The sequence below is a fragment of the Colletotrichum costaricense genome (genome assembly GCF_030867565.1).
Source record: "Colletotrichum costaricense strain IMI 309622 chromosome Unknown Scaffold_1.1, whole genome shotgun sequence".
NCBI classification, from domain to species: Eukaryota; Fungi; Ascomycota; class Sordariomycetes; order Glomerellales; family Glomerellaceae; genus Colletotrichum; species Colletotrichum costaricense.
In genome coordinates, this window is record NW_026848230.1 from 1,878,713 (window position 1) to 1,900,791 (window position 22,079).

At 53.4% G+C, this 22,079-nt stretch overlaps 8 protein-coding genes across 8 annotated transcripts; 2 read left to right on the forward strand and 6 right to left on the reverse strand.

Moving 5' to 3' along the window:
- Positions 1-1,209: 1,209 nt before the first annotated feature.
- On the forward strand, positions 1,210-1,389 carry CCOS01_00686 (uncharacterized protein; the record flags this gene model as incomplete). Its single annotated transcript, XM_060448883.1, has 1 exon — positions 1,210-1,389. One exon carries the CDS (start codon positions 1,210-1,212, stop codon positions 1,387-1,389), a length of 180 nt encoding a protein of 59 aa, XP_060320321.1.
- A 1,300-nt stretch (positions 1,390-2,689) lies between these two features.
- CCOS01_00687 (uncharacterized protein) lies at positions 2,690-3,214 on the forward strand (the record flags this gene model as incomplete). The annotated part of the gene is made up of 1 exon (XM_060448884.1): positions 2,690-3,214. A coding segment is annotated over one exon (525 nt), but the record flags the coding sequence as incomplete, so codon positions are not given.
- An 816-nt stretch (positions 3,215-4,030) lies between these two features.
- CCOS01_00688 (uncharacterized protein) lies at positions 4,031-4,189 on the reverse strand (the record flags this gene model as incomplete). The annotated part of the gene is made up of 1 exon (XM_060448885.1): positions 4,031-4,189. One exon carries the CDS (start codon positions 4,187-4,189, stop codon positions 4,031-4,033), a length of 159 nt encoding a protein of 52 aa, XP_060320323.1.
- Positions 4,190-8,435: 4,246 nt separating this feature from the next.
- On the reverse strand, positions 8,436-8,648 carry CCOS01_00689 (uncharacterized protein; the record flags this gene model as incomplete). The annotated part of the gene is made up of 1 exon (XM_060448886.1): positions 8,436-8,648. The coding sequence occupies one exon, from the start codon at positions 8,646-8,648 to the stop codon at positions 8,436-8,438; it is 213 nt and encodes a 70-aa protein (XP_060320324.1).
- A 1,413-nt stretch (positions 8,649-10,061) lies between these two features.
- Positions 10,062-12,097, reverse strand: CCOS01_00690 (F-box domain-containing protein; the record flags this gene model as incomplete). The annotated part of the gene is made up of 2 exons (XM_060448887.1): positions 10,062-11,637; positions 11,700-12,097. The coding sequence occupies 2 exons, from the start codon at positions 12,095-12,097 to the stop codon at positions 10,062-10,064; spliced, it is 1,974 nt and encodes a 657-aa protein (XP_060320325.1).
- A 1,521-nt stretch (positions 12,098-13,618) lies between these two features.
- CCOS01_00691 (glycogen synthase) lies at positions 13,619-15,997 on the reverse strand (the record flags this gene model as incomplete). The annotated part of the gene is made up of 5 exons (XM_060448888.1): positions 13,619-13,730; positions 13,785-15,340; positions 15,399-15,674; positions 15,728-15,825; positions 15,895-15,997. 5 exons carry the CDS (start codon positions 15,995-15,997, stop codon positions 13,619-13,621), a joined length of 2,145 nt encoding a protein of 714 aa, XP_060320326.1.
- A 4,312-nt stretch (positions 15,998-20,309) lies between these two features.
- Positions 20,310-20,486, reverse strand: CCOS01_00692 (uncharacterized protein; the record flags this gene model as incomplete). The annotated part of the gene is made up of 1 exon (XM_060448889.1): positions 20,310-20,486. One exon carries the CDS (start codon positions 20,484-20,486, stop codon positions 20,310-20,312), a length of 177 nt encoding a protein of 58 aa, XP_060320327.1.
- A 550-nt stretch (positions 20,487-21,036) lies between these two features.
- CCOS01_00693 (uncharacterized protein) lies at positions 21,037-21,918 on the reverse strand (the record flags this gene model as incomplete). Its single annotated transcript, XM_060448890.1, has 2 exons — positions 21,037-21,759; positions 21,805-21,918. The coding sequence occupies 2 exons, from the start codon at positions 21,916-21,918 to the stop codon at positions 21,037-21,039; spliced, it is 837 nt and encodes a 278-aa protein (XP_060320328.1).
- Between the last annotated feature and the right edge of the window lie 161 nt (positions 21,919-22,079).

A 22,079-nucleotide genomic window follows, 5' to 3' on the forward strand; every position in this document is an offset into this window, starting at 1 on the left:
TGACCAGGGCGTCCTTAGTGGGGACCTCGAAAGATGCGATGAATTCCAACACGATGGATGCATATTCAACGCCGTGTCCCTTCCTTCGTCTCCGTCTCTTCATCACCTGTCTGCCTGGCTCATCAGCAACGGACCAACTCCGAGCCTGAACCCGGTGGTTTTGCGGACTGACGGGCTCGCTTCCTCGGTCCCTTGACTGTCTGTCCCTTGCTGCCGAACATTCTCTTCCTTCCATTCCTTCCAACACCCTTACCACACAGGAAGAGGGCCCGCCGGGTTTTCAGACCGACTGTCTCGCGTACGAAATATCCACGACTACGCAGTAAACTCCGTGGACCGTACCCGCAGAACAGGCTCGCCAGGTTGCACCCTCAGTCTCCCACTCCCTCACAATGAGACTAGTCGACCTCTCAGTTCTAGCGCACCCACTAGAAGTGGCTCTGGTGGACATGTCGCGGCCGAGTTAACCACACCTTCTTGGCTCCCATCCCCACAGTTGCATTTCTACTGGCAATCACGGATCACCACCTGGCGCCTGAACAGAGTCAACGTTTTTCAACGGGCCACTCAGCGGTCAGAATCGCGGCAGCCTCAGAATTCCAGCCACAAAATCGACAAGCACGCCAACCTCTATGCGAGATGATGCTAGCCCACATACGGCAAGGTACTAACCGGTCCAACTTTCTAAAATTGTATCACGGCCCTCTTTCACATTTTTCCCTCTTCCCTGCTGCTGCGAAGGAATGGCGAGAGAAAGATGGGGAAGAGTGATAGCATCGAGAGTCAGTCACCTTCAGTCTCTAGAAAGGTCTCGAGGGACCAAATTGTGGCTTCCATTGTCTGAGACACGAGAGCGGCCCGTTCTCAACAAAGGCTTTCTTCTTGGTTAAGTAGGTATGCCAGCGGCGATATTTCGAATAAGAGCGGAGTCATGGCCGTTGATTTGCGATCGAACCACATTCGTTCGTACAGTGCTGCTACTTGCTCAAAGATCAGCGGACTGGCCTCCAGCAGCCGCCACATGCCATGCATCTCCTCCATGTAGCTCTTGAGTCTCCCCTGGAGGCCGTGATTCGGAGCACATGGCTATCTACGGATATGCTGTCATATTCCTTGGGTTGCATCTGCCAGCTCTGGCTCCCTCTGACGAGCCATCGCGAAGCCTGTCCGCCACGCCGGACTTTGTATGATCGTCGCGGGATCCGGAGAATGATACACGTCCCGCAACGCATGGCCCCTGACAGAAACAAAGATGTTCTCGGGACGCGGCAACCCCATCCCATGTTGCCGCTCTCCGTTGATAGCAGATGCAGTATCATGCAATATCTTCCGGCCAGCCTTACGTGGCGAGCCGTCTCATCTCTCTTGCCGCTGACCGAGCCGTCTTAGTCATTGGACGGTAGTAAGCGAGCGCTACGGGCTTGTATCGCGAATTGTACATTCGATGCATGATGTGCAACAGGGCCCTGTTTCAACGCGAAAGCCTGCAGGACATGACTGACTGCTGATGGAGAATAGCACGGCATGTCTACGCAGTATGAGCCGTACGCCACTATTACCAGCTGCGTGGGATGGACACATGCGGGGGATATCCAAAGCAGGCTATCAGACTGATTCGCGAGCATCTCGGCGCACATCTCCCGGTGGTGTGGGGCCGTGTCCACGCCGACTCGAACAAACTTGAGATGGTGGTCCGAAGTCTGCGGCTGGAATGGCGCAGTAGAGCTGATGTTACAGCTAACGCGCAGAGAAATAAAACAAAATCCCACTCGCTTGCGGATCGATAAGATTCCTGCTTCGTCTCTTCTTTCGGATGCTGACTTTGGACGGGCCATGTGTTTGCCGGGAGGCTGACAAAGACCAAGATAGGATGTCAGCAGTCCGATGTTGAGGCTATGCATGCCGTCTTTACTCTGACACTTTACGGCCGCGGATTCGACTGCGATCCTCCGAGCGCTTGGTGATGATCGATTGCTGAAGTCAACAAGATTTTGGCGCCTTTGGCAAATTGTCCAGGGCCACGAGAATCCGAAATTATTATCAGGTGGACAAAAGATCAAATTTGCCTGCCTACGGCTAGTTGCCCAGTAGTGGCGCAGTCGGCCCAATTTCCTAGGCAGGATTCGGACCATGTCGTAAACTTCAGGACTATCAACTCGTCGACACCAATCTGGAATGGCGGCCGGGTCTACGATTCCTGGGAAGGTCCTAAAGTTGCCAAACACAGCTCACCGCCAAACACCTTGAGATCATCCGAGTGGGCGGATGTCAATACTGGAGAGCGTCGTCAACCCACCACACTGAGTCAGCTGCAGAAGCAAGACGTTGGTGTGCAAGTAGCCTATGGGCATGCCGAGAGGGCTCCCATCAGTGAGCAATGGACAGTGGCTTCGACGATAGGTAGGTCATCTGCAGCTCTCTTGTGGCTTATACTGTGAGCTTATTCGAGTAGCCGATTGACGAGTTTATGGTGCTGACGCTCATGCAGTGCTGACATGCGACTGCGCAGCTTCCATTCTTCCAGATCCTACGTGTAGCCTTGCGGCGTTTCCTGCACTGTCTATCAAAGTATCTCATTGTTGGTCAGACGCTGCTGATATCTCATGGCACAATGCAACGCTTTGCCTCGGTGACGATCAGCCCTACCTTGCAGAAACACGGCAACATAAGGGTTTGAGTTGCCGCAACGCAGCGAACAAACTCGATTCACGGTTTAATAATCATAGCAAGATATAGTCTCCGCTCAAGGCATGACGATAGAAGCGTCCATCGTCTCACACTTGGGTCAACACCTCAGCTTTGCGAGACCCTCCGTCTCGGTCTGAAACGGATCGAAACATGTCCAACCGTAACAAATCCCACGCTGGGGGTTGCACTCGTCGCGAAGACCCGAATGGCACCGGGTGCCGGCGACTCAGGCATGGATCATGCACTGTTCAGCGATGGCACGATGGAAAGTTCCAAGGGAGTCTCCGTTTCGATTAGTTTGAAACGGACTCTTATCAAATTACATGTCGATCGGAGGCAAGCAGTAGGGGTTCTCCCCGATTGCTTTCTCCGCATCGCCGTCTCCGCCTCCGCATCTCCCCTTTTTCCCTCCCCCGCCCGACGGTGTTGGTCCCGGCGGTGCACCGTGCCCGGCCGCCGGTGTTGCAGTCTCCACCTCATTCGGGGGAAATGGAGGAAGGGAAAAGCCAAAAAAACGGCGACATGACATCATCCCTGCAACACCCCCACCTGCTGCATCCAACAGCCCAACTACCAACCTTTTCCGACGTCACTGGGCATCTTTTGATGTTTTGGACGTCTTGTTCAAACCTGTTCCAGCGACTACAGCAGTGAAAAGTTTGAGACAACGATTCATTGCAATGCAAAGATTGTGCCAACTCAAGTACCAACCGCGTCCACGAATCTCGTTCGTTGCACAGTTTTGTTTCTTGGATGTAGTTCGCCTCAATGAACTAATACGCGAGAGACAAGACAGAGACATTACGTTTCGACCAACCTCCCACTACGCGGCAAAGGATCCACTGACTCCTTCGCTTCCAACCTCCTCTTGCATTCTTTTCTCTCTCGCGCCTGGCTACTCGCAATTCAAGATTGCTTCTGCTGCTTCGACTAGTCTCATTCGCTCCTGCACAAAAGCCTACCTAAGGGACATAGGAATGAATACCTATCCGTAGTACCGACCTTGTTCCCGACGCCACATGTACATGCGTGCCACAGTGTAACAGTATCACGGCATCAGAGCCCGGACTTGCACTGCGCAGATGGCATATTGTCAAACTTGGACGGGATGTTACTTTTTGGAGTAGCGCAACTCTTTTTTTTCCCTTCCTGCCGTCGATCGACGGTAGTTGAGGAACCCTGGCTATGCTCTCAGCCTGCTGCTGCTGTTGCGTACTCAACTGCAGTCTGCTGCGTACCGGTAGTAGTTTGGCAGAAACGTGTGTTTGGGTCGGGCTGCGTGGGGACACTGCACCGTGACGTCGCTTATCGCTGGACGCCCCCCCCCCCCTCCCCTCTTCCATTACGATTCATCATGCCCTACTACCACCCTTCCAACCTTCTTCGACTTTGTAGAATCACCGTGCATGATTTTGTCCACATTATTGGAAAACCAGGGTTCTTTGCGAATGAGGCTTGATAGCGTCATATAGCCTTTCTTGCCAGCTGTGCATGGCAGCATGGGTAGCCATGGTTCGTTGCGTGCCGCATCTTGGTTCGGGGTTCGCGAGCCGGAGGATGCAGGGTCTAGCAAGTTGGCCTCGCGATTGTATTTGGAGATGGAACTAGTTGACCTAGAATTGGTAGATCTAGAGGGGTTCTACGTATGCCATGCGTAGCGTTCCTGGTTTTTTTTTCGTTTCTTCCCTATTCTAAACCATAGCCTTCTTGCCAGAACGAGGGGCCGGATTGTCAGAGACCCTGGCAAGCAATCGGTAAGCAGGCACGCCCGTCCGCATGCTGTGTTCAAGTTCCCCTATACGCCCTCCTCACACCTGCAGGTAAGCCCATCATCGCGGGAGGATGTACGATGCCGCATGGGTGGTTTGTTGTTTTTGGATAGGACGATGAGGTCACACAGTATTGCGCACAACTTAGGCATGTACCTGCCTCTTTGCAAAATCCGCTTCTCTCAAGTGTTGCATTTTGAAGGGGAGTATGTGGTAGTAGAATCATGGCTTTCGCGTATCGTGCATTGTTGGGCTGGTGACGGAAGTATCGGGTGATAGAAAGGATCCCTGACGAAGGAGATGCGTTTCCCTTGGCGTGGGTGTATTGCCTGGACTGGACCCTGGTGCTCGACCTGAGCATTTTTTTTACACGTGGGTTTACAAGTCTGGATTCTGGTTTGCTTCAGAGTAAGGTAGGTAGATGGGTAGGTAGGCACGTTAGGTTCAAAGAGGAAGAGAGAAGAAACTACGAGTCAAACGAGAGACTTCGGGGAATTAAGCGGCGACTTAATCTTTTAATTTCAAACGCGCTAGTGATGAGGCGAGCCCTTCGCCCTGCGGCTGAAAAGAACGTTGGGTTTGGGTTGTTTTGTTTGAGACTTTACCTGTGGGAGTACAAGACTTTGATATTGCACGAGATGGTTTCTTTGTTGATTTGGTCTGGGGCTCGGTGGACGCGTTCGAGGTGACAAGCTCGGAGAGCGCGGAGATGGCATGTGTGTAGTTGCTTATTCCTGACGAGCACTAGATAGAGACATTCGGACGGAACATGGAAGAAAGGGGAATAAATAGCGTATGTTAACATGGTAACTGGGGATTGAGAGATATTGGTTTGCTTTTGTTAGAGACGGCTGGGGATGTATGTTTGATGCGTCTCAACACTGTAGCCAGACGAGATATTAGACGCCTGTTAGATGCCTCGGGCATACGGAGTTTGATTCCCAACCGGTATGAAGGTGGCACGCCGACAACTCCATCATGACTTCAAGGTGTTCTAAAGCTGGAAACAACTCGAAAAGGTCATTGTATCCTGCTTTGAAGGAATGAAGTGCAGGGGGCCTGACACATGGCTTAGATGTAACGTACGCATATGCGGCCAAAGGTGGAGGCCTTATTCATACTAGCAACGCAATCGAGCAATCCTATAATTCTCAAGACATTAGTACAGGCTTTCGTGGAGTTTTCTGAGAATCCAAGGCTCGCGGATGAGTATTCCCGAGCGGACTGCGGATTTCATCTTCCCGTTATTCCAGTCTCGCTCCCAACCAGAATCCCAGCGCGAAAGCTGCCCCGGCCCAGTGGAAACCATCTCCAACGGACAAACTGGGCCACATCGATTCGATAGCCAGGTATGCATCCCAGATATTGGCGTGGAGAAGGACTTCGTGATTTATCACGTCAAATAGAAGATTAGGAGAGACGCAGAAGTGTAGCATCCTCAGCGCCGTAATCCAGAGGAGTCTGTTTGGCAGTGAAAGAACCGTGCCTCCGTAGACGCCTCACCAAGTACTGAGCTTCTTCCGCATCACAAGAAATCGGCTATGCGTGTCATGGTGGGAGGGGTTCTGCTGGTCAGTCTTCGTAGGAGATGGGGTGTGTGGTTGTGTACAGGCCCGTATCACGCAGTCCTAGAGACCATGGTAGGATATGCCATCGCACGCTGCAGAAGCTTACTACAACGAAGGCACATCTTATCGTCAGTGATGCTTGACAATGTATAGGAACCGAGCATGTTAGTATGCTGGCGGGTCGTATACGGGTGGAGCATGTGCCGACAGTTGCCGATAGGTATAAAACGCGAAGGAAAATATACACTGATGAGATTTACGTACGCGTGTAAAAATCGTATTATCTGATCTGCTCGCTATTATGGTCCCTTAAGTCGACACCCGAATCGTCAAAGGAGATGGCAGTACCTCGGAAGCCGTCATCGGATACGCTAGAAGTTATCGTGGTCTTCTTAAATACCTTCTTCACGTATTCGGCACCGGGCGGTACCTGTTTGGAGTCCTTGTATATAAGGTACAGTATACGTGTTGAATGACGACGGGCAACTGGACGGGACTGCTTACTTTGAACAAGCCACAGTCGACACTGACATTCTCTCTGAAAATCCCTCGGTCTCCCCCTTCCATATGGAGCAAGTCACCGTCACGCCGTCGCGTCTCCCATCGCGATCAACGCAAGACCAGACGGCGACTGGATATGGATGCTGCACTCCGCGGTATACAAGGTCACTGGCGCAATATTCGCATGGATAAACGGATTCCCCGTGCAGGTCGTCAAGCCTCTTCTTGGGCTTCTGAAAGCGCACAATACATACTACCGGTGAGGTGACGTTACTATATGGCACTGCTTGTTTTGCCCTGCAGAATCTCAAACATGTCACCATGGAACTAGCAGAGCTCGAGTTTCCCACCGACGTTCGCGATATGGTCTGGAACAAGGCGGCTACAAGTCATGTTGCACGCTGAAGGGAGCCGCTGGTCTATGTCACCGACCGTCCAGATACGCCTTAGCCTGCACCTTTCTTTCATCGTAGACTGGTGTTAGTTTTATTTCTCAGCATAGAGTTACCACCAGTCCAGTCAAATCAGGAGAGGCTTCGCTGCATTGGGTACGTGAAACGCGAGTTCCGGCCTTGCCTCTGATCGCCTTCTGTCCACTGGCCAGAATAAGGGGCAGTATGGTGTAATCTAGGTCAACAACGCCGGTATGATGGTGCAGTCGATCCACTAATTCTATGATTCTCTATCGTTGAGGAAGAGATTGACATGCTTCCGCCTCAAAGTAAAGTCTGCAGGGGGCTACTTCTTGTATATCTCCCCCGTCAAGACGGCGTTTTCAGGCCTCTAAAGTCTAGAAAAGAAAGCGTCGCTACCAAGGCCATGACCAATCTCTCTGCGCGGCGATGTTACTTTTCCCAACAGGAGAGCCCACTCGTCAGCTCTTCTAATGATGATGGCGTGGATGACTGTGATGATGGATGTCTCCCACAACTAGTCTCATCATGCCATATTCATGGACTGAGCAATATAGCTCCTCTTATTGGACTTTTGCCAACGGAATTTCTTAGAAATTCTTTTGCTTTGCCGTGTTTGTGAGGAGGTCAGCTTCAGATTGCCCAAAGCTGCTACCTATCTTTCAGAGCGTACACCTAATTGAATAAGTCATATCACGGAAGTCTCCTAAAGGGCGCGGTGACGCTGAGAAGTAGAGTACCGCATGTCCGTAATCGACTCCAGTATCGACCGAAAAAGAAATCTCTGATCGCGGCTACGAAACCATCGTGCTTAATACAAAACTGGGCCAAAGCAGGATCGCCCGTTCCGGACTGCTAGGGGAATTCTTCTCCCCGATCCAGGACTGAATTGACTCTTTAAATGCGTACCATTGGATCATAGACAGCTCTCGTGCTCAGCCCTTTCCAACGGACCAAAATTCACTGCTGAGAGGGAGGAGATTATTGCGATACGTGGCACACTGTGCCACTTATGATGGGCAGAAGTAAGTAACGGCGAGAGAACCCCGTAGCGCCACGAGAGAGAGTCTCTCCAGTATCAAGTCCGGAGAAGTGAGACGCAGAGGTGGACAGCATTCACACGAGCATACTGATGAACCTCTCGACTTGTGATCCGTCAGTGGTCATGGATATATATCTTTCAAAAATAGCTGCAGTACACCAGGAGGCGCATTTAATTGCGAGTCAACCCAATACAACCCATGCCTAATCTTTCACCAAATTCAGAGATCTGTCTCTTTCGAAGAGACATTGCGATGTTCCGACACTAATATCTTTTGAGCGTCAATGAGGAAGTGTATGGACAACGGCCCAGGACGTAGCTGAAGCGTCAGCAATGAAAGTTATTCATGCGAAGCAAGATAATGTACATATATACCAATAGTATCGCAGCTGGTTATCAGGAACTAATAGTTCTCTTTGGGTGGGGATTTGGAGGAAAAGAACTGCCTGGCTGCCTAGACCCAGCGTTGGCCTTCTCCTATAGTCTTGGCTCTGACGCAAGTTAAAAGGCTTCGTGAAGCCTGCCTGCCTAAGTGTATACGAGAGGACAGCAGCAGTATCGAGCTCGTATTCGATGGTTGGATCATAGTTAAGATCCAAGCCCAACAGAGTCCAGCCAAGACTTCATGGACGTAACGACGACGACCTTGCATTACACCAACCTCCATCACAGGACCCTCGATGACGCTTTCGTATTACAGAAGAAATACAAAAAAAGTGCTGCCAAGCGCGTACAGACAGTAGAAGGGGGCCGCCGAGTCTGATTCTCTACCTATCGAGTTCCTGTTTGCCACAGCTGCGCGTTTAGCATAGGTGACTTTGGCGAACCTGCAAGGAGGGAAAGGCATGGCCGAAAGAGTTTCGATGGACGATATCACTCTCGCCTCTGGTCGTCACATGTGCTCAACCAGGTCCGGAAAGGACACTTTTATACCAGCGGAGAGTCATATTGATGATTTCATTCAATGCGGAGTACTTACCAGAAGGATGAAGACGCTACTGATTGGCTATATTGAGATCGATACTGTGACAGAGCGCAAGTAGAGAGGCGTCTATGTGGCCTTTCCAGGGGGTTTACTCAATGGCCACAACTTCCAGCTGGGAGCTTCTCAAGATCCTCCAGCTTGACGTTGGTAACAAGAACATTGTTTCAAACAGACTCTGTCAAAGTATATGGGACATCTACCATGAGAAGGATCATTTACCAAGAGTACAATTCTAGCTCTCCCATTCACAAAAAGAAAAGCCCAATTCTGCCAGGACCTTCTGACCAAACAGTCTAAACACACACTCTCCCTCTACCTTATCCAGTCCAGAGGCAATGTGACTTTTACAAAAAACAAAGGACGCCCGCCGTATATCTATCTTGATCAAGCGAAGAAGTGTAGGAAAGCAAAGCTGAATAGGGTTCTCGATACACATCTTGCGAAGCGTATGGTCTTCCTTCGCCTTGACCATCTCAGGGCAACATGGGAAACAGCTTTGATGCCGTCGATGAGCGGTCCCGTACCGTCCGCCTACTTGAACAGAGAAAGATCGCAACTCGGGATCTCCAGCATGGCCTCGGAGAGACGCATACTCATCCTAGGACATTATCACTCCCAGTGCCCCGAGTACATCATCAACAATCCCACTCAGCACCTGATCAACATCACGAAGCATCGGCCAAACACAAACATGACGGAAAATAAAAGTATTTTGAAATTCCACCCCCATCTACTCCGTAAGCAAACCATCTGGGTATTGTCTCGTCACAAACGGATTGTGACGCAAAGCATCCTAACTATCCCGAATTTCCATCTCGCAAAACAAGAAAACGAGGGGGGAAAAAAGAAAGAAGAAAAGGACAAATTCTTTTTTTGGTCGGAAGCCTGGGGATAACCCTCTCTGTCGGCATCTCCCTCTCTCCGTAGCAATCCCAGATCCCAAATCCCTGTCCAAACCTCCCGTCATTAACACGTCTCTCTGTACTTTGTTCATTTTAGGTCTGCCCTCGCGTCCTGCCCTTTCCTGAGGGGAACATTCCGTCGGTGAATGTGTCATCCACCGCGCTGCCATTTCTGGTCATCCGCCACCATAAATCACCGCCAGAGATCATTCGACTTCTTCTCATTATTCGCCGTGCTGGGCCTCGGCCACAGATCCTCGTCACTTCCCCTGCTGCCACCGGTGCTCTGGCTCGGGATGGCCATGAACATACCCGCGCCGTTGCCCACCATGACACTCTTCCTCGCCGCCGCCGTGTTCCAGCCTGATCCCGCGATATCGGCTCCAAGACCGTAGGAACTAATTGGCCGGTCGCCGTGAATGCTCATGCTTCCTCGATGGCGAGATCCGCCACCTAGTGCTGCCGTAGGCTGAAGCATCACTGACGACCAGTCCAGAGCATCGTCCGCCTTGCAGTAGATTGTGAGAGGGTGTGAGAGTGGGCCGGTACCGGCAAAAGGATTCGTTGAGCTGAAGCGCTGCGAGGCGCGCACTTGAGAAGCCCCCGCGAAAGGTCGAGGGATCGCCATGCCGGCGCTGCTGGGCGGCGCGAGACCGCCGCGACCACCGCTGCCGGGGCCCAGACCGGACATTGGCCGGTTGGCTCCGGGCGTGTGCGAAGATTTTGGACGAGCGTTGGCGCCGTAGGAGGAAAACGCCGCGGCGGGACGGGGCAGACCCTCGAGCTCGTCTTGGAAGAACTCGTCCAGCACGTAGACTGACCGCAAGTTGGGCATGCCGTTGCCTCTGAGCGATGCGGCCAAATAAGTGTAGTAACTAGCTGTGACACTGGAGTAAGGGCCCGCAGACTTGGAAGCCGTGATTTCGAAACGTAGCGACTCGAGAGAGACCGACGCGAGCCTACGCGTCCGGGGTCCACTCTTGAAAGCGTCGCTTACTGAGGCCTCGATGGCCAGGGTCTGCAGGTTTGTGCCCGCAGACAAGATGTCAGCGAGTGTCGCCGGGTGAACGCCCGTCTTGAGGAGGGACAAGACGAGGAGGTGGTTGCGGGTATCAGCCCGGCTCAGGTAGTCCACCAAACCTTGGGCGGTGACGGCTGGAGTATTGCTTAGGACCAGCTCCTCGAGGGGCGGGAACGGAGGCAATTCTTCACTGCGGGCAAAGATATCGTCCGAGAAGGCTTGTGACTCCATGACCTTTAGCGCGCGGAGCTTCCGCAGGTTGGCCAGAGCATGCCGCAGCACGATGGGATCCATGTTGATCTTGATCAGCTCCAGGACCTCGAGATTCTGCCAGATACCGCCGTGCGCTAGCTTGGACAAGCTGTTCTCAGCGCCTGCGCGGTACGTCATCTTGCGGAGGTCTCGGCATCTAGCCTCAACCTCGAGCCTCAACGTGGCGTAGCCATGCTCATCGGCGAAGAGGCCTTCGGGTAGGTCCACGTAGACGATGTTGGGGAGAACGTGGATAATGCGGGCAAGGTCGGCTGTGGCGGCTTCGCGGAGCATATAGGGGACCTTGAAGTATCGGACTCTTGAGCCAAAGCGTGTAGGATCCTCGCGCAAGGTTCTGCAGAGCAGCTTCAGACGGGCGGTGGGGGTATCTTCGGGATCGGCGTTGCGCTTGAAGAAGGTCTTGCGCTTGCGCTGCTCTGACAGATAGATCTCGCGGGGGCAATAGTGGACGGCGTCGATTCGGATGCTGTGGTACCTAGAACGAAAGATGGTCAGCACGGCTTTTGCTACAGGGGGAAACGAAAGAAGAGAACATACAGCAGGGCATTGGCCGCTTGGTTCCATTTCCAGCAGACGCGCGCGCAGTGGGCGAGGTCTCTTAGGTCGCATAGCATGCATGCGTCAAAGATGGCGCTCGTCTCGCACGTCTCGTAGGTCTCATCTTGGGTGTGGGGGCACACGAATGAGAATATTCGCGGGAGGATTTCCTTTGGCAGGCTCTGGAAAAGGGCGGCGGATGCTCGCGTGGGGATGTGAGCGCCGGGCGGGGAGGCGACGTTGCGGAAGTTCTGCTGGACCTGGGAAGAGTACTTTGACAGCTGGGAGTCTGTGAATTCGTGGGACTTTGACTGCTGGTGACCCTTTTGCTGCTTCTTCTTGTCCTTATCCCTGCGAAAGAACCCCATCTTCTGTAGAGGCCGAACGGCGAGCTGCATGCCAGAAGAACAGAGTCGGGGAGAGGGGGAGGAAGGGAAAAAGGACTTGTCCAAGGTGGTATCAGGGGAATAATATATTAAGGTCGACGGGTCCCGGCGTCGCACTGGCCGATGGGAAGCGGCGTCTGGGTGTGGGTAGGGGGCGGGAGCGTGAGGCTTCTGCAGGTCCAACGCTACGGCGAGCCAAAGTTTGAACGGTGCGAGTGGAGGATTGATTTAGTTAGAATGGCACACGATGGGCGTAGGTAGGTGTTTGTCTGTTGGAGGTGGCCGGCCGCCCTTTGTCAATGTCGCGCTGTCTTGTTCGCTCTCTCGCGCCCAACGACGTATCCGCAAGGTACGAGGGGTCCGGCTATGATTATCTTAATAGAAGTACCTTACGCAGTAGGCAGGAGCATTCGGCAAGGTGGGAAAAGGGCAGCCCTTTCTGCTTTTGGAGAAGTTGCTAACGGTTATGTCTAGGATGGCCTGCCGAGTCAAATCCTCCCAAAGGTCATCCAATGCATTGCGTCCCTTCTCTCGTTAAACTTCAGATGAAATTTCCGCAAACGTGACAGGTTGACAACGGCTGAACTTTTCTTTATTTTTATCCTCTGCCCTCCCCCCACTTGAACACCGAGTATATGATAAGTGAGAAAGAAACACAGCGAGCAACGCATCCAACGACCGTCTAACAAAGACACATCCTCGTTGCGCAACAAAGAGATGCGCCCGCGGGAACCGGCGTCCAGGGGATGTCTTTAGTGGCTCCTTGATGCGTGCTAACGACTAAGAGTGCCCTCCTCGTGCGGCGTGCCTTCAGCGTCTTTTCTCCCCACCCACAGGCGCCCTACATGCGCTAGGGACCCCTGAGTCGACAAACCGCTGGTGTGGGGGAGGAGGACCGCGCCGTCTCTGATTGGCTACTGCTGCCGTCAGCTCAGGGGGTCCGCAATTCCCCCCCCCCTGATCTCTCTACTGCGTAGCCAACACCGAGCACGCATCGATTCACTGATCATCATCGCAACCCTTGGTGCCCAGCCGATCCTCACGTCTCGAAACGAAACAATTTGGCACCACCGGCACCTATGAAATATCGTACGGATCATACTCGATGCATTGCGCCTCCCGCCAGCCGCGGCTGCCACCCAGCTTTCATCTTTTCATGTCCAATCGATCCTGATGCACCAAACCAAGAAAATGCCTGATAGACAACACACAATGTCCGAGAACCAATCTAATGCTCAAAATATGCTACTCTGCTCGTACATATCCATACTCGACCCCAATGCCAGCCCGTCATCCTCTCAGTCTTATCCTTGTTGCCGTGCTCCCACCCTTTCCTCCTCATTTCCATTACATCCGTCCATATCCCTATATAAAATCGTGAATCGCGACTCGTCGTCCACCAAACACACATACTGCAAAGTCCGTGCAGGAACAACCAGTAGGCATTCGACAGCATTTTGTACATTTCCCATCCGCTTTCGTTGCTCGTCTCTCAGGCGTGCTTCGTGACTTCTTGGCAATGCGTTTCATGCTTTAGTTGCCATTACCGTTGAGCTGAACTCCATCGAGAGGGCTAGCCGGTCCCGACGGGCGCTTGGCGCGCAGAGTAAGCGGGAACGGGTATTCATCGGGGTCTTCCTCCTCACTGCGAATTCGGGTTAGCTATGTCGAGTCACATCATCAGCAATCGTCAACTTACGGCAACTTCCAGGCGACATAGTCCTCCGTGTTCAAGCCCTCCCTGCCTTCTTGCAGACTGGCGAAATCGCCAGGCGTCATCATGCCCGTGCGGTCGCGAGGAGATCCAGGGACCGAGAAGGGTCGCGAAATCTTCTGCTCGACGCCGGGGATGAAGTCTTCCTCCTCCTCTCCGTTGAAAGAGCCTGGGTAAGCCCGTCTCAGTGCCAGCTGGCGAGCCTTGACGTACTCCATGCCCATTCTCTTCCAGTCCAGCAAATCGCTCAGGCGCTCCGTACGGTTACGCTGGTTGATGCGTTGACGACGGCTCTTTTGGCAAAAGTCAAACATGTGGTTGGTGAGCTGGTTGACCGAGTCGTCAACGCCCTTGGTCCGGCGGTCCACAATGTAGATACCGTAGTCGCTCGAGTTCTCAATCAACTCCTCCATGTAGCACCCAAAGCCGGACAGGTTGGTCGTGATGCTAGGAACACCCATGACTGTGCATTCGGCCGGGGTGTATCCCCAAGGCTCGTAATACGAAGCAAAGATACCCATGTGCGTGCCGCGCACGAACTCGTCGTAGTCCAGGGGCAGGACAGGGTTGGCCGAGTTCAAGAATTCGGGATGGAAGACAATCTTGACACGGTCTGTGGGGTGGTTGAAGAGCTGGACACGTCTGATCTGGTTCAGCACGGGATCCTCGCTGTCGTTGAGCATGTTGTGGGTAACAATGGGGGGCAGGCCGTGGCGCTTCATCGCGAACAGCCGCCTACGGATGAGAACACGATCTTGCGCGCTGATGAGCTCCTTGTCATCGGGCATAGGGTCACCGTCGTGCCACTTGAGGGAGCGCTCAAAGATGCGACGACCAATGCCCTTTTCAATGACATCGACAGTGTCGCGCAGCGACTTGATGACGGCCTGTCCCTTGAGTGCCTCGACGGTGAGCGAAGTGGTCTGCGCTGGCATGATAACAAAGGCAACGACAGTAATCTTGCTGCCGGCGCTCTTGAGGCGGTGGTTCAGGCGGGCCAGGGACTCGATGAACATATCGACACCTTTGTTTCTGAATTCGTAACGGCCAGCGGTGAAGAAGTACAACGTGTTCTCGGGGTCAAAGTCGTAGTGGCCGTAGAAGTGGCCGCGGACGAAGTCGTGAATCTTTTCCTTGGCTTGTTGATGCAGGTTCTGGAACTCGTGCATGGCGGAGAACTTGGTAACATTGAGACCGTTGGGCAGCACACCGTCGGGTTTCCTCTTGAGCAAGTGCTCGCTCTCGTAGGCGGTGATGTGTGAAACAGTGGTGAAGACATCGCAGGAGTGGGCGGCAGCGCGCTCGATGCAGTATCTGTGGTAGATACCACGCTTTCCGGCCTCGGCGTCAACATCAAACCATTGGAGGTTGTTGTAAAAGTCAACGGATCCAGCACAGAGGTATCTTCCCAAGAGGGTTGCGTGGGTAGTGAAGATTGTCGTCACGTCGATGCGGCGTCTCTTGGTGAGCGGCAGAGCGACACCGGCGAGCCACTCGTGGAAATGCGCAATGACGGCTCTTTTCTTCTCATGGCACACAAACTGCAGAAAGCATGGTGGTCAGCTTTGTCCCTTGGGGGGGGAAGTGCATTGTCCTTACCTCTCCCAAGAACCAGGCGACGACGTATCCAAAAACAACAGCCTCGTTTGTCTCGTCATCGCTGGGCGGCGAAGGGATGCTGGCCACGTTCCACAGGTCGGCCTTCCACTCATCCATGAAGTGGTAAGCTGTCTTTGTGTCGAAGAGCAGGACTCGTGGAGCGCCATCGATAAGCCAGCGGCCGTAGAGGATGCCAATTCCACGGTCTCTCATGGACTGAATCGTAGCAGCAAGCTCGGGATTCGTGGGCTCCAACTCTTCCACCTCGACTGCGGCCTTTTGTTTGGTAAGCAGACTGTAGACGATGCAGCTCGCGGTTCCAGACTTACCGAGTTGTGGTTCAAGGGCCCGATGAGAGTGTAGCGATCGCCATACTCGGCCGTGGTCACGGGAGCTTTGGACTTGAGGACTGAGTAGATACCACCGACTACACAGGATGGGTCAGCCCACTGCGGAGACTACGGTCCAAGGGGGGGTTGAATCATGGGGACTGTACCTCGATGGGCAACTTCGGTTGCGATTTCGAACAGCAGATGGTTCTTCACATCGCGGGCAGGGCGGTCGTTGTTGTCCCGCTGACCTTGGGGGAAGTCGGACATGGTGACTGAAGGGCAATCTGGAAGTGCTGAACCGGGGGAAGAGTCAGTTAGTGGGAGAGACAAACAGCTTCGAAATGAGGGTTGGGCGCGGGAACGAAGGTAGAAAAGGAGCCTGGGAAGTTTGCATCGTGGCCACAAACTCAATGGGAGCTTGGATGACGCAAATATGTAGAAAGCACTCACCCGTAACCAAGGCGACGCGGTGGAAATGTGAAAACGTCGGAACTTGGAGAAGCTCCCGAGATGGCTTGGGTCGGTAGACAAGGCTTTGATTTCAAGACAATGGGAGGTGTGGAAGGTCTTGGGAAAGCTGGACAGGAACGGCGACGGCAGATAAAGAAAAAGTTCAAGAGCTCTTTTGACGTGGAGGAGGAGAGAAGTTGTCTGCGGGGAAGAAAGGTTTTAGCTACGAAGGTCCTTGGGCCTTGGGAAAAGAAGCGAGCGAGAGCGCGTGGGCAAGGCCTGGTCTGATGTGTGGTGGTGTGGTTGCGTGGTTGGACAATGCAGCAGCAGGTCCCCCATCCAGTGGCCAGCCCAGCTTTTTCCTGTTCGCGCTAACGACAGCTGAGGCGATACCTTGATAATGTGTTGACAGCCCGCCAACCCCAATGTATCAATCTTTTTTTTCGCGGAAGCTACCTGAAGGTATCTTGGCTGATCTTGACTATGCCTAATGGATACGAACTGGCGTCGACATGTAGAGACTTTTCTGGCCAGAAGCAAGACAGTAGCAGAAGTGGAAAAGCCAAGGGACAGAGGGCAGCACGGCAAGGTACTTCCCTCCACGCCTGGCTTCCACCATGGGGATGGGAATGGTTTGTCAACTGGAAACTGGAGAGTGCGGGTGAGGCGAGGTGCGATGGGCGCGCTCAGCGTGGAGGAAGCACTGATAGAGTGGGACAACAATAGCGGATATTACAGGGCCCCTGGACCTGTCCGAAGCTACCACTAGCGGGAATCCACTCTGCAGTTTTGGGCGGGTTTGGTCGCGGAATACCAGGCCGGTACAAGTCCAGACCACGACCTCGCTCAACAAATTCTTTTCCCATATTGCGCCGGGTGTGCAACTGAGTGTATTTTTTTCGTCTTCTCCAACTGTCATGTCCCCCCCTCTGAACGCTGTTATTCTCTCACTCCAAGTCTTCCTACGGACTCGCCGTCGCTGACTTTCGCCTTGCCTTCCCGAATGCAACTCTTCCTGCATCCTACTGATTCCGATATTCAACGTGCATTATCCCGCTTCCGTTATAGGATAAGCGCCCAACTCCTTGATTGCCCAGAGAAATCGCAGCGGAGGGGCCCTGTTGCATCCACCTTTGCCTCTTGTATCGGAATTGCCATCATGATCCAACATTGAAAAGAGCGCAGCTTGTGCTGGGCAGAAAGTGTCTGCAGATGTACCTCTGGCGTACTTGCATGGGGTTGGCTACGCGTGGAATGGCGGCCTGGGAACGCCAGGCTTCACGCAATTTTGATGGAAGTGGGGACCTCTCGTGAGCTTTCTCCGGCCCAGCTTAGTCAGAATGACGACAAACTTTGCGGGGTTGCCCATCCCCAGACTCTCCCCCATCTGCAACTTTTGGCAGCTCTTGTCCCAGTGACGAAAGATAAAGCGAAAAAAGGAACGCCCATCCCGGGGCCGGCCAATCAGTCCATCAACCTAAAGCTTGCAGACACACGCAAAGATCCTGCTTCGGTTTTGATGCCGACGATGGGAAATCGTTAGCCCAGATTTGCCAAATCTAGCAGAGTACTTACGCAGTAGAGAAGAAAAAACCCCAAGTGGTGTCTCAATTCCTGGCGAAAAAAGGTTTTGACCTTGGATTATTTTGCCACATTTCTACTCTCATTTCTCCCATTGGCCTTCGAGACATCAACATTCAAGACACCGCGGGTAAATGACGGGCGACGCAGCCCAAAACTCCCATCTGGGCCACATCCATCTGGAAATGTATCCGGACGCACCCGCGATGGCGATCCGTTACATCACTTGAAATGTTTGATTCTACCACCTGCCAGACTCCGGTGGTTGACTAGGCGCCGGGCTTTCGCATTCCTGACTACTGGTCAGCTCGACAGGTCATACAAAACGTGATAGCTGGGTGCAATAGACTGTCAAGAGTTTGGAGTCGTCTTGACAAAGACAGGGACCTCATAATATCTCACGGATGGTGGATCTCTCTCCACCTTCATGACTAGAGATCTTGATCATCCAAGTACGCTGTGGCAGAGGCTCTGCTCACCTCCCCCAGAATCAGATCCAGTCTCCCGCATTAGGACGTTCGGTCCGAATTCCCACACACTCCTCGTTGCTTTCCAGCTAGACGCAGTTCGCAGAACGCATCGTCAGATCCTAGTGCACGATCCCATCTACCACTTTTCCAACGGTCGTTCAGAGATTCATCCCACCCACTTAGACTCCACCAAGTATGCATTGCTGCTACGAGGCTAAGATATCTTAAGATCAAAGACGCGGACCACGACGCCTGCATCTCCGACAACTTGATAATTTTCCTGCAAAAGTTTGAGAATGCAGAACAGACAATTAGAAACGTAATAACTTTTGTCATACTCGAATTGATAGAGCCAAAAATCTTTGATTACTCTTGCGACCCCCAATGTTGTTGGTATACTCTGTCTCACCCGTTCGGGACTTGGAAATCGTCCTGTATCTAGGGATGAAGCTGGCAAGTGTTGGTACGACAACGGACCGAAGCTTCAACAACCTTCGTCCCAAACTTGGGTCGAACCATGCTCGCCTTACCGTCTGAGCTGATATAATGGTCGAGACTGTAGCTCAAGAGGGCAGTGTAACTACCAAAGGCATAGTGCAGGATTCCCGACATTCCTCTCTGTTATTGACAACACTGCCTACAAGTCCAACTGCCACAGTCACATAGTCTCTCTGATGGCCCTAGCTCTCGGGGATCTGACCCGGGGCCACATTCCGTGGGCCCCGTTGAGCCGCAGGTGGGAAATGAGAGACGGTTTGGAATTCCGAGGTGAGCCTTGACGCCTAACTAGCATTCGAGCTCCTTTTCCAAGCTGTTCTAGGCCAGATGACACTCGACAACCCTTGGCAGGTTCTAAAAAATGAGGTATAGAAAGAGACGGCTATACGTGGTTCGTTCCTTGGACAAATAATCTTATGATGAGATAGGTGGTAGCTTAATTTAATTACCCATACGAATCTTCTTTTGCTTTGCCCATTTCGAACTCGCCCAAGAATCAATAGGGATACATGCATTCTTGGTGGTATCTCCTGCCTACATAGGATGCTACGAGATGTATTGGCAATGGGAGAACAGCTACGATTGAATTCTTGGACACTGATCAACTATTTTGGGCGGAACGTTGCGACCAAAGGAGAACGAAAGGGATGCCATCGTCAACTAGGAGCTGTAAGGTCAGGCTGCACATAACGAGGTCGGTAGCAGAGGCAGGTATGCACTAAGCGAGTGACACCCGCCCGCCTAATCCCAACGCAGCCATCACGTGACTGCAAGCGCGCTGTCAAGGTTTTCCCGCTCGGCCCACGACAGACATTCCGTCAACCACATGCAACTTGAATCATCACGACTAACCAACCCTAGCCAACCCGCAACGACGCACGAAGGTGCATGTTGGATCACAAAGGACTGCGCGCCATGTCCTGAAATCGCTGCGACGGACTTTTTGACAATGGGAGGACTCTGCACCTACGGGTGCCTGGGGATTACGGGCTGACGGAATGGCGGTGTCTGACGCTTGGTGCAGTCAATATTTGGCCACAGCTCTTGATCGTGGAGGATAAAGCAGGATCTGCCATCATTCAGTCGCGGCTATGGCTATGCTACTGCTGCCATTTTGCCACTTGTGGGACCCTTGCTCCCTTACAGCGACGACGGAGAGGGAGCAACCCTCGCCATACCCCAAGATGCGCCCGATGCGCCCGTCTGACGATATCGATGCTCACTGATCGTTACTACGCCATACCGTGGCCATCATGCCTAATCTCGAATTCAAGGACAAGCATAGGGGCTGATCAAGGAATGGACCCAACGGCGGAACTCATCTTTGCCTAGAGCAGGCCAATAGGTGCGGCATGGGTGTTTCGGTCGTTTGGACGGATGGTTTCGCGAGGCACTGATGCTAAAGACATGCCCAGCCAAAGGGCTCATCACTGAAGAACCCACCGTTACCATGTCGAGAGGCAAGTCCAAGGCTTTTTGCCGAAGTTGCCAAACCAACTCCTCATATGCGACATGTGCGGGTCACGACTGTCCATGCCCCAACGCTGTCGAAGCCTTGATGCTCTTGCCCTCTATCGACATTAAGATCGTGGCAATGTGCTGCCACCGCAGATGCTGCACGCCAGTAGAGGTCGGCATCCAACCCAGCGTCTGGCCCAGTTGCCCGCACGCTTCTGAATGTTGTGCTTCAAGACAGGTTTTGCGGGCCTGAGAGTGAGGAGGAGGAACTGGCGGGTATCGGCGCGTAAATCGTACATAGTGACATTGTTGCCTCGACCTCATGCCTTCTTGCACGGTAACAGGCAGAAGGAGGACAGATAGTTTGCTAGAGGTTTGTGGGATAACACCTCAAACAAAGCCTGGCTCGCGACTGGCAAGGATCAGGCTGGTGCTCAGGCTGGTGCTAAGGCTGGCTGGGTTCCGATTGAATCAGACGAGCCAAAACTACTTTGGGGAAAGAGGTAGAAGGAACGCGGCTGTGGTTCTGCAAGTGCACCACTGTGGGGGACGTTGATCAGATCCACGGACTTTCTGAGCCAGCGATTTTTGGTGGTGGTTATGGCATGCTGCGTATGCCATTTGACAGCACGCGCCGATACGCCGACCGCCGACACCGCAAAAACCCGCGGCCATCGAGCGGGATTGCTTGGTGCTTATGGAGGCTCTACACTATGAGCACAGCCTTGCATCTCCCACCCTGCGTCGTTGCTCGTTCTTTTTTCTTTTCATCGTCGACGGACTGGTGGTTTGGCGGCACCACATAACTCTACCCCGACAACTGCATATCACGCTTACAAGACGGCGATATCACGTTATCGGGGAAACTTCGGCAGGCAACGTGCTCATACCTAAAAACTCAAATCGTATCGGCTGGAGCGATGGAGTCCTACCACCGCAACCGCCCTCGACATGTCGCCATGAGAGACGACCGCAGATCAGGCGATGAGCGCAGAGACCGAGGCAGAGCTGGTCGAGAAGTGACACGCTCCCGCAGATCTCCTTCGCCTCCACCACGTCGACCTCGAGACTCAGACAGATTGCCAGACAGCAAACCGCGCGACCCCCCTCCCGACAAGTCGCAGCCTTCTGGCCGAAGCCACCATAGAACACGCGAACGTAGCAGAGAGCGTCCTCGTCGAGCATCGCCGTCGCCTTCCCGTCGCGACAAGTACAGGGAAGACTCTCGTGATCGATCTCGTGGCAGGGGTACTGGGGAGTCGCGGCGCGAATCCCGAGCCAAGCACCCGCGAGATCGCAGTCGAGGAGCACAGCGAGGTGACGGCGCCGCGTCTCCATCTTCGAAGCGATTAAGGAGTCGAAGTATTGACAGGAGTGCCACGGAGAGAAAGAAGCCCAGACGAGATAACAGCCCGCGTCGTGATCACCGCGAAGCAGCCCCCGGAGACACTGGTCGAAGTGCACGAGGCTCGCCACGTCCCTCTCGACGGTCACCCAGTCCCGACCGCCGCGAATACCGGTCAAAGCCCAAGGAAAGAAGTCGGCGAAGGCATCGAAGCAGGACTCGCTCGCCTGAAAGAGAGAAACGAAGAGATCATCGTGATCGCTCTACGTCACGCCGCCGTGAGCAGTCTCCTGGTCGAAGGAGAGACCGATCTCCGCTGCCGCATCGTCAAAGGTCACCAGCGAGACCTCCCTCCACATCCACAAGAAGTGACCGTCGCCCGGCATCACCACGACGCAGCTCCAGAGATAGGCAGCGTAGAAGGCCGTCCCAGTCCCGTGCCTCCACTCGATCCCTTAGTAGGGGGTCTGGTAGACGAGGGCAACAAGGCGACGAATCCCGAGTTACTTCCAAGTCTCAACCGTCCTCTGGTGCCAACAGCGTGGAG